At 36.6% G+C, this 11518-nt stretch overlaps 1 protein-coding gene across 1 annotated transcript; it reads left to right on the plus strand.

Annotated features, from left to right (window-relative positions):
• Nucleotides 1–13: 13 nt before the first annotated feature.
• LOC113712170 (uncharacterized) lies at nt 14–8373 on the plus strand. The gene is made up of 13 exons (XM_027235461.2): nt 14–429; nt 2660–2733; nt 3175–3258; nt 3641–3721; nt 4089–4169; nt 4531–4623; nt 5203–5382; nt 5506–5573; nt 5664–5715; nt 7283–7336; nt 7425–7517; nt 7740–7806; nt 8040–8373. The coding sequence occupies exons 1-13, from the start codon at nt 288–290 to the stop codon at nt 8129–8131; spliced, it is 1161 nt and encodes a 386-aa protein (XP_027091262.1). The 5' UTR covers nt 14–287; the 3' UTR covers nt 8132–8373.
• The last annotated feature ends 3145 nt before the right edge of the window (nt 8374–11518 follow it).

Raw genomic sequence — 11518 nt, forward strand, 5'->3', positions numbered from 1 at the left:
AAAATGAAACTTTAGATTCAGAGAGAATCACACAAGCAAGACCTCTACCTCGACACTTTTTTACTCTTAAACGCCTCGTTTTGTAGAAACTGTTTTTCAATTTGAGTCCCACTTCTTCCTTCTGCAACGAGGCGTTTAGGCAGAATAATTTTCGATCGATCGATCGATCAATTCCTGAGATTTTTTGTTTGTTTTGGATTTTTTCTTTCGTTTGTATAATTGATTTTGTGGTATGTATTTATAGAGATATAGTGATAGATGCATAATAGCGTATAGAATTTGTGGCGATGGAGAATTTGATGAGCAAGATTCGAAGCTTGGATGCGTATCCGAAGATCAATGAGGATTTCTACAGCAGAACGCTGTCCGGCGGCGTTATAACCCTAGCTTCCTCCATCGTCATGTTCTTGCTCTTCTTCTCCGAGCTCAGTTTGTTCCTTTGAACTTTATTTCTCTCTCTGTCTGAAGTTTTTAAATCATTGTATGTATTCAGTTTAGGACTCTTTTATTGCTTTGGTTGGATTAAAATTAGATATAGATTTACTCTAGATATGGTGTAGTTTCATTCTGTGTTTGAAAGTTTCGGGATTTCTTTTTTTTTTTTTTTTAATGCTCTATGAATTTCTGATTCTTATGTTTATTCTGTTTTTTCTAGCTAGTTTTAGTTGTCCTTTTAGCTGTATAATAATTAATGAGTCTGATTGGAAGTAGGAATTGCATGGTGGTGGTGCCAAAGTTATGCAAAAACGAGTACGAAATGAATAATTTGTTGGTGGAATTAACTCGAAGAATCTTGAGTGCATAGGTAGGGTGTAGCTTATGTCTACGTCAACCTTGTAATGAAATTCAGTTGGCTGGATCTGCAATGCGCATATGATATCTTGGCTGCTACTATGGTTGTAAAATAATTGCAAGACTCTACTAGAGATTGTGATTGAAGGGAAATGAAAATGGTATATCATCAAGAACACACATTGAATATCTTGGTGCTATTTTAATGCTAAAATAACTCCGAGATTCTACTGGAGAGTGTGATTGAGGGGTATATCACCAAGAAGACAAACTGGATGGAATATAGTTCTTATAATCAATGAAGCATCAAGTGAAGATATGATGGGTTTTGGGCAATTTAATCGCTCTACTTGCTCCATATAGTGATGTTTTATTCAATTGTTTAGTGGTTGGGTTTGTGTTCAGGAATCAAAGTTGGAATTAAATGATAAAAGTAAGTAACTGGAGTGGCTTCCCATCAAAGTCAGAACGTTGATGTCCTGAACCCTTTGAAGCCTTAATGGACCTGAGAAGCCAAAAAACCTCCCAAATCATAGTCAAATTCTTAGTTTGTAACCAAGACAATATTCAGTGCACTTCAAAAAACAACTCAAAATCCCAAATGAAAACTACCAAAATGCTTCTTCAGTTTCTGAGGTTCTAAATCTACAATATTGTGGTGAAGTTGTACAGGAAGAGGAAGAGAAGACAGGCAGAGGAATAGCCAGGGACATCAGAGTGACGGGAGTGGGGGGAATGGTAGATGAGCTGGGAGGTGGAGGAGAGACAGGTGGAGCCTCTTAGGGCAGGCAGAGAGAGAAAGAGAGAGTCTGGAGCATTCTCTTTTTCCAATGTTTGGTTTTTTTTTTTTTAGTACTCATAGGAATCACTGGAGATCAAATTTAATATATTCTGATGTTGTGGGTGCAGAAATACGCATGAATTGTGCATTTGAACTCAATTGATTGATTGCATTTGATATTACCTAAAGAGAATATTTGTATTTTACTATTTTCATCTCATTCCCAGGCTAGGACACAAAACCAAATTGTCCTGAGATTTATATTAAAGTTTTCTTAAAGATTGTTTCTAGGAATACCTGTGGTTTCTTAGTACATTTTTCCCATAGTTAACCAAACATTCAGGCTGTCAGCACGAACTTTTTATAATCCGTTTATTCATGTCTGAGTTTGTCATGTATCGATACAAATTTAACTCTGCATTCAATTTTGTAGTTACCATTTGGTATTTCTATTGTTCAGCTAGGCATGAAAACTCTAGCCAAATTGTTGAATTTGATAGTGATTGCTTCCATCGGTTCCTGATATATACTCTTGTCTACAAGTTTCATCGTTAATGTCATTTAAAAAGTATATTAGCACAATGAAAAGCCAAAGTTGACTGGAATGAACTAGTTCTTTCTAAAGCTATCTTCTTGAAATTCATGGTGTGCTAAACTGAGGCTTTGGATCAAACAGTTTTCTCTAAGGTTATCTTATGGTCTCTTAGCCAGAGTTTAATAGGAACTAAGCTAAAAGAATCAGATGAACTGGAAGTTGTTTATTTGACCATTTATTCATGCTTCTCAAGGTCTAATTGCCTACTCTGAGCTGTTGTTGATGATAGATATGCAGGTATTGTATATCGTCCTCTTGTTTGATGCATAAATGTACACTCCCTAACTCTGGCCCTTAATTCTTTTTAAACAATAAAGTGCTACATTTTTGTTGCCTTTTCTTCTTTTCTTCTTCCTTTTTTTTTGGTGGGGGGAAGAGGGGAGGGGGAGGGTGGGGCTTTAAAGCTATAAAGGAAAGATATAATCTTGTTAGTTTTGTCAATGTCATTTCCATGATATTTATTGGTTCCCTTTATTTTGGCTTGTGCATAGGGTTATATCTCCATGCAGTTACTGAGACAAAGCTTGTAGTAGATACGTCCAGGGGAGAAAGGCTGCGGATCAATGTAACAGAATTTTCTTTTCTTTTCCCATGCAATGCTTGAATTGCTGCTTTGTTGCTTGAGTACTTTTTATTCTGAATTATCATATTGCTATGTTTCCCATTTCTTCCCCTCCTCAACAATAGCCCCACCACTCCCTCCCCCAGGTTGAGATTGGCACGTCATGCAACTAATTGGATCCTGAGTTTATCTCTGACACCTGTTTATATAACTCTAGGATAAAGCTTCTAGCATTTCTAATTGACAGAATATGGCTTGTTCTGCTGATGTTTTGTGTTTAGGTTGAGCGATGAAGAATATATATTTCCAAAATCTTTGCTTCATGAACTATTTCAATTCATTGTAGATTATCAACACTTTTTTTTCGAATGTATTCTTGTTTGACTTACACATGTTCCTTATGAAACTAATTGATACTTCTCTTCATTGTATCTGAAAGTGCAGTTTGATGTCACATTTCCAGCACTTCCATGTTCCATGCTCAGCCTTGATGCCATGGATATCAGCGGAGAGCAACATCTTGATGTCGTATGTATTACAGCATCACTCTTTATACTTCTTGTCATGGTGCAGTTTTTCTGTTTTTGCATGTATAGGTAATGTAAACTTTATTCTTTGAACTTTTACCCTTTAACTTTCCATGCCATTAAGTCCTTTCAATGGGTTGGGGATTTTGGGGTGGGGGCACAGTCTTGTTCTGGTAAGTATTTTCCGGTTCATACATTTGTGCATTGTGTTTGTGTATTACTTGTTAGCCTGCTTTTTCCCCGTCTTGCATGGAGGCCAAAATTATGATAATATAGCTATATGGAGTCTTGACAATTGATGAAAACATGCTGCATCATGCTAGCACTTTGCATTCTCATGATTCATTGCTGATGTCTCAATCTGATTCTGTCAACACTTGCAGAGACATGATATTACCAAGAAAAGAATTGATGTCCATGGTAATGTAATAGAAACACGGCAAGAGGGCATTGGACATCCCAAGGCAAGTAAAGAGAATTGGATGAAGTGTGATGATCTGTTATTAACCCGTGAACGCTTCTTACAAATTTAAGTCATTATGTTCTTGTAATTTTTTTCTGCTTGCAAACTAAATTTGTCTGTGATTTCTGTTATTTTTATTTCTTATTTGTGTAAGTTCTATTCTTAGCAAAGTTTGTTTTTGGTTTTTAAAATGCTTGGATGCTACTTAGATTACAACAGCAGAGAAGTTAATTCCCCTGAAAATCTCTTGAGCAAAATATATAGTTTTCTATTTGAACTTTATTGCTCCAGTGACTGTTCTAGCAGTGCATTGGCTGCTCTCTGATCTAAAAGACTGATTCAATTTTGAAATCTTTTTAATGGCACAGATAGAAAAACCTTTGCAAAGGCATGGAGGCAGGCTTGAACACAATGAGACATACTGTGGCTCGTGCTTTGGAGCAGAAACGGTGTGCTTCTCCTAAGCCGTTAATTTGCTGCTACAATTTATATGACCTTGTAAACCACATTATGCTTATTTGAAATTGTATCTTTCGCATTTTGTTATTTAAAGTGTCAATGGTAGATTGCTATCAACTTTTCTATTCTCTGTTACTTCTGGTTAGAGCTATGGCTTTCTTCCTTTTACAACTTACCAGGTCTCTCTCTACCTTTTGGAACTTCATCCTTATTTCCTTTCCTTCTATTGTCCTGAACAAATATCTATTTTGTATGTTAATTTTGCTGCTTTACAAATACAACCCCTTCAGGTGTATGATGATGCTTTAATATATCTGAGATCCTACCCTCACTTTCATGGGTGTTCCTCAGGCGGATGATGATTGCTGCAACTCCTGTGAAGAAGTTCGAGAAGCATATCGTAAGAAGGGTTGGGCGTTGTCAAATCCAGATTTAATCGACCAGGTGAGTGGTTGGCTCTTTTTGGTCATTGGTCTATGTTTTGCTTGTCTGGATAATAACTTGCACTGAGAAGGTAGCATGAGTTCTCTAACTTCACTATAGCATTTTTGTTGCTGTATTTAGAATTGAAATTCCTTCCTTTTCTTTTTGGTATATGCATCTGCATGGAATTTATCTGTTACTTCTTCTAGAGGTAGAAGACTTTAATCATTAGTTTGGCTGATCAATTTCAATACATAGATAAGCTTAAATGGGCACTAGCTTGAAGTTATAAGGGGTAGATTGCTCTGAGTTGTATGTGCTGTAACAATTATCTAAATTAAGTAGAGGTTTGAGCAATGCTTATGTGTATTTTTTATCCATTAGCCTCGTTCTCTTGCAATTCTGAAATCAGAAAATTGGCATTTAGAGGCTTGTGCATTGAAAACTTATCCTTTATGCTTCAAATGGTTTTAGTTAAACTGTATAGGAAAAATAAAATCCTATGTAGTGTTCCATCTAATAGTTGTCAGTTTTGAGCACAAAGCTGTTGGGACTTGAAAATTTTTATGTTTACAATTTCACTCTTGTACATATCTTCAGTGTAAAAGAGAAGGGTTTCTTCAAAGGATCAAAGATGAAGAAGGTGAAGGATGCAATATTTATGGGTTCTTAGATGTCAACAAGGTTGCTGGAAACTTTCATTTTGCACCTGGGAAGAGTTTTCAACAGGCAAATGTTCATATCCATGATCTGTTGGCTTTCCAGAAGGACAGTTTCAATGTAAGATGATGTTTTGATTCGATACATCTGTGAAGCACTGCTAATTTGCTTCGAATCTATATTTTTTCCAGTTCCTGTGTTGAATTTTCTTTGAACTAACTTTGTAGGTTAAATGTACTGCAGATAAGTCACAAGATCAATAGATTGGCTTTTGGAGACTATTTCCCTGGTGTTGTAAATCCTCTTGATGGGTATCTTTCTCTTCTCTTTTCCTTCCCCGATGCGACGATTTGGTCTTGTTCCATCCTTCAAGATGACATTTCTTTTCTTATGACTTTCAGTGTGGAATGGATGCAACAAACTCCTAATGGGATGTATCAATATTTTATCAAGGTGAGTCTATTGTTCAATTTGCATGGACTCCTTTGGAGTTTCCCATATTTTTTTTCAACTAGTTTCCTTATTTTATCTGCTCAGATTGATAGGTTTCTGCGTGGAGGATAGTTGTCTGTGGGTGAAATATTATTTAGAGTGTTTGTTTAATCTTTAATTTCTCTGTGCCTTTAATTTGATCTGGGAATAGATGAAATGCATCTGTAGAATTTTGTTTAGTTTGGCAATAAGCAGTAGACAACTCTACTGTAGGACTTCGGAGGTGTGTAATTGATATCTGGCTAAGTAAATGAGTGTCTTTTGTTGTTTAGGTTGTTCAAGACATGTTGGGTAATGTTTCCTCAATTGCTGGAAGTTTTTTACTCAATTTTTATATGCTTATGCTATTTTTGTTTTGTACTAGCCATGGAAGAAAATGATGATTAATACAAGCTGTAGAAAGGCAAGTCCATGGATTTAGAAGTGTGAAAAAGCAGACAAGAACCAGATTAGCGCAATTGGTTTTACCCCCATAAAAGTAATCATATTAATGAAAGTTACTTGGTCTCAGAAGTTTCAAAATGGCATATCTGAATGTTATTATCATCCGAATCAAAATTAGTTGTGTGAAACTCGCACTGTTTGGAAACATAAAGGAATACTGACACTAAATACCAAACTTGTTATATTTATCTTGAGGCACAAATTAAGTTGTTCGACATGTACTGCAAAATCTTCCTCTCAATTTGATGAATGTCAATATCTCAGACTGGAAGGCCCAAGCTCTATGTCCACTTTTTAGTCGAACCATTTACATCTTGACTCTTAGATATAGTTGAGATAGTCAAATTGTTGGACCATAAAGTAAGTTCCTTTTCGGGGCATGGTTTAATGTACAAGGTATGATCAGTAATTTCTCAGGCAGTAACACCACTTTGGTCCCTATTTTTTGGGACTTGGGTGAAACTTAAAAGAGTTGTAACAAGTAGGCATAAGCCATTGGCACTAGAAATCTACTTATCACCTGCTTTTGGAAAAAAGAAGGATGAGGAAAATCTTTGATGGAGGTAGACGAAGGGTAGTAATTCTGATTGGAGAACCTTAGCTTTAAAGCAGTAAATAAAGGAGGTATATCAGAGATTTCTTTGTGCCTCAAGTTTTTTTTTTAACTTCTCATTTATGAGCACCAATGATATGAACTTTCTTTTCTGGGTGCATTATAGAGGTTTTATATCAATAGTCCACCATGTTTACATAGATGCTGAATATGTGCCTTAAAAATATTTTATCTGCATGTATGCTTGCTTGCTAATTGTTGAAGACACAATATCAAAATGAGAACAAGTAATTCTGTATTGATGTAGTTTTTTTACTTTTTGAATCTATTTGATTGTAAAAAGTTGATTGCCAACCTTGTTCTTCTTCCAGTTGATTAGTAATACCAGGTAGCCTCCGTGTCAAGTCTGTACCCTGTCCAAAGTTAAATTTAGATTATCTAAATAAGTGACGAAAGATGGAGGGTGGGATTAAGCATCTCATAATTCGCATGTGGGTATCATTGACTAGTATATTCTTCTCTGCAATGCAGGTGGTGCCTACGGTGTATACTGATGTAAATGGACACAATATCCAATCAAATCAGGTGTGAATAGCTGCAAAGATTTTCTGTTTTATGCTGACTTTATTTAATTCATCATGGAATGAGATGTAACATCATCTGCCTATTGCAGTTCTCTGTAACTGAACATTTTAAGGGAGCAGAAATAGGCCGTCTTCAGTCTATTCCTGGAGTTTTCTTCTTCTATGACCTATCACCAATCAAGGTCCGTTATGATGTTGAAAATTGAAAAAAAAAAAAGATGTATTATTTCTATATAGATATTGAATCAAAGGCATCCAATCCAAACTCTTCTAAACAATTAGAAAGTCAAAAATCTATCCAGACAATTTGACTGTGCCCAAGGCAGTTTGCCATGGGCTACCTGGAGAAGTAATTCGTGCATGTTTACTCGTACTTTATTTCCTGCAATTTTTTGCTGGTGTAGGTAACTTTCACGGAGCAGCACGTATCATTTTTACACTTCCTCACAAATGTCTGTGCTATAGTTGGAGGTAATTTCCCTTTTGCTTGTCAAAAATCATAATGTTGCAGTATTCACTTTTTCTGCTTTACTCTTTCTTTTTTATTTTACTTTTTGTCCACAAAGGCTGATAGGATCTAAATCCTTCCTTTCTTTTCACTGGGGACTTGAACCTAAATTTTTCTGCATGTCTTTTGTGGTTGCCATTCTAAATTTAGCTCATCTTTTTATGGTTAACGGCCCAAATTCTGGTTATCCTCTCAGGCGTTTTCACGGTTTCGGGGATTATTGATTCTTTCGTATATCACGGGCAGAAAGCAATAAAGAAGAAGATGGAAATTGGTAAATTCAGCTAGCGAATGATAATGTATACAGTGCTGTTTGTTGGTGCTGTCTTTCCTTCTGTCAATGAAGATGTCCTCTTCAAGAGAGCCAAGCCAAAATCGTGCACAAACTGTGGAAACGGCGTGGTTGGCAGACTCTCTGTCACATCTGTGGTTCTTCTTTTGTCTGTTTTACAATGGATTAGATTAGTTCAACTAGATTTTTTGTAATGGCCAACTCTTATCCTAGTTTTCCAGCAATTGTGTATTTATCATGATTGGTGCGGTTGTTCCAAAGGTAGTGAGGCTATTTGTCATCTCAGCAGGGAACTTTTGGTGCACCTCGGAGAAATTATATTGAGCAGCGGTCGGGACGGGTTAATAACTTGAATGCATTTACTTGTAGTGCTGAAGCAGTTGTTCATCACATCCTCTTGCTTATACTTGGCTCTTATTACGCATGAACTGCACGTTTGATTCTTAGCATTTGACCATTATTGGGGCATTGAATCTGAGACCTCTAGGAATCATATGCGTACTTTTTCTCCGGTGGAAACTGGAGAACATATTCCAGTTAAACCTTGTGGGCGTCGGGTCATCAAACAAATGGCAATCTTCCAAGACTCAAATTCATTATTATGAACTTAGCCATGTAATTTCTCTGCCATAATTGAACCACAAAAAAAAGACCTAATTTTTCGCTGAGCTTTCTTTTAACAACCACCACTTTGGTCGTGACTGTTCTAGCCTCCTAGGTTTTACCATTTAAATGGTACTTTTACGATGCTCAATCGTGGTTAATCTTTATACCTGATATAATTAGCAAATGGATACCGCTTGCATTTCAGAACCTAGGACGTCTAGGATGGTTCGATCGTGTATATTATGTAGCCAAGAAAGTGCAAGTTGTTTTCTCCTACCACCATGTCAGGGTTCTCCCCGTGTCTCTTATTATGCCCATTTCAATAATTAGTCAAAAGGGTTACGCTACGTGGTCGTAGACAATGATGGATCTGTTCTGAGCCAAATGTAAGCAAATGAAGGTAGTGCTGGGCTTACTAGCTTTGCCCGCTAGCTATAAAGTAGGTGCCTTAATCAACAATGATTTGAATTCAAGATATGCAAATCTGTTCCAAGACCGCTATTGGAACAAAAGTGTATGCTATATTCTTCGCGATCGTTGTAGCTGAGATTGCATTAATATCCCGTTCACATAGATTTTGACTTCTTTTAGATGCACGAAATCCGCAACCTCGCCAAATCCCATCCTTTGCCGTAAAACTAAGAGAAAGAATAACTTAAGGGGTAGAGAGAAAACGAAGGCTGACAAGCATTTTATTAGAATATTTGAGTATTATGCTTTGGAGGTCATATCTTCACCTATTTTTCTACTGCCCCGCAAACAATTACATTATTGTTTGCTGTTTAGTAAGTCTTAACAATTAGGACACCAAACGGGCACTAATTAGTGCACTCAATTTATATTAAAATACACAAGACTCATGTATGGTTTCCCTTGCATAGTTGTATGCAGACAATTTTCTAAATTAATTTAATTTTTTTTTTAAAAAAAAATTAACATCTCAACTCCCTCTGAGCTCATTAAGCACCCGTCCCAAAAACCTTTTATTAGCATCTCTCAAACAGAGGGAGTGGTGAATCTTACACTTCATGTGATATAGAGAAACCCTTTTTGCTAACTTACCTAACTCTTGTCTAAGTTGAAATAGAGTACTAATGAATGCGAAAGCGTTGAAGCAAATAAACTTTTTGAGTACAACATTTTACAGATGCTTCTATACAACATTTCAACTGAGCTGGCTGGCGGCCAACTGAGCTCAGTTGACTGCAATAGAATGGCAGTGGAGGCAAAAGTGTTGAAGCAATAACTTTGCGCCGTTAAAGACTTGCACGACTTTTCGAGAGGACCTCAGTTACCAACAAAACTCGTGTCACCAGTCACGTTTTGCTGCCAAAGTAAAAGACAGAGAAAATCAGAACCTTGCTTTAAACATACTTAACCACAACTAAATTCTAGTGGCGCAGAGCAATGCCTTGTTGTTGCTTTCTTCCATTGGTCTTTGGTCACGGGTTAAAGTTCCTGAAGCGTTAGGATGCGCTGAAAGCCAAAAAATAGAATACGAATGAAAAGTGGTTTTGGGAATACTTAACAGGTTCGCCTAAATATTCCTTTTCCTCTGCTCTTATAATTGAATGAATATATATATATATATATATATATATATATCTCTCTCTCTCTCTCTCTCTGCGCGCATGCTTGCTATAAGTGGTCAGTCGGCAATGGCTAGTTTTTCCAACCATTTGATTCTGAATTTGACCGTATCGTCTGCTTCCAAGATAATGGCCACACAATCCAAGGCCTCAGATTTCGTTTCTAGAACAGACGAGCACTAGAAAGTACGAAACCCTTTACTTGAATGGAGTAATGCTAAAAGCTCTTGCATTGACAGCCTAATATGGTTCAAGAAATTCTTGAATTCGTGCTATTGAAAAATTTGGATGAGTACTATTATAACAAGTAAAATGAGTACCATTTTACAGTTTAAGATGGACCGAGAACAATGAGCACTGCTCTGCACTTATCATGGACTCATAATTCAATCATCTAGTTTTTTTTTTCTTTTTTTTGGGTGTAAAAGAAAGCTTGAAATTGATGTTAAACAGAAAATGCTCAACAGATCTTTGAACTGTTAATAAATTGATGGCTGGAGCTGGTTACCAAGGACTTTGGAGCGTAGGTAAAAGTAGTATTTCAACCATAGTGGTAGCTTTCGGTGTTCAATCATCTAATAGCTTTTTCACCTTTTTATCTGCTGAGCATATCCCAATACCAGCTCTAGCAGATGAATTAGCGAGACAAAGTCAATGAAAGAACAGAAGCAAAGCGAAGGGAAATGATAACACCATAAAAGCGAAGGGATCAACTGAATTACCTGGAATTTTTTTTCTTCATGCAAATCAAACCGTACAGTTGATCATGTCTAAGTTCCTAATAGGAGGAACCTTTTACTGTTTTACATTTTTTTCCCCCCCTGATCTCAAGTTACCTAGAGCCAATTTTTCCAGGGACACTGGAGTTTTCTGCGTACCATTTAGTGATTAATGGTGAAAATTGGACGTTTAATCTTATGATATTGATATTATCAAATAAGCAACTCCTTGCAAAGTAATCAATCCACTCCTTAGCATGGGTATTGATAAGTGATAGATACATTTAACCATGCGATCCTTTTATTCTTTCTCTTTTCGTGAAAAAGTGTAGGTTAAAGTTCCTCAGAAACAAGTGAAAAATGACTAGACAGTGAGCGTTAAATTTGAAAGGACAAGAAAGAAATTCATTGGAGTGCGCATTGAGTTGTTGCAGCACAGTCGGCAGTCATCAAATTCCCTTCTTTTCCG

Source organism: Coffea arabica, chromosome 10e (assembly GCF_036785885.1).
Source record: "Coffea arabica cultivar ET-39 chromosome 10e, Coffea Arabica ET-39 HiFi, whole genome shotgun sequence".
In the NCBI taxonomy this organism is placed as follows: Eukaryota; Viridiplantae; Streptophyta; class Magnoliopsida; order Gentianales; family Rubiaceae; genus Coffea; species Coffea arabica.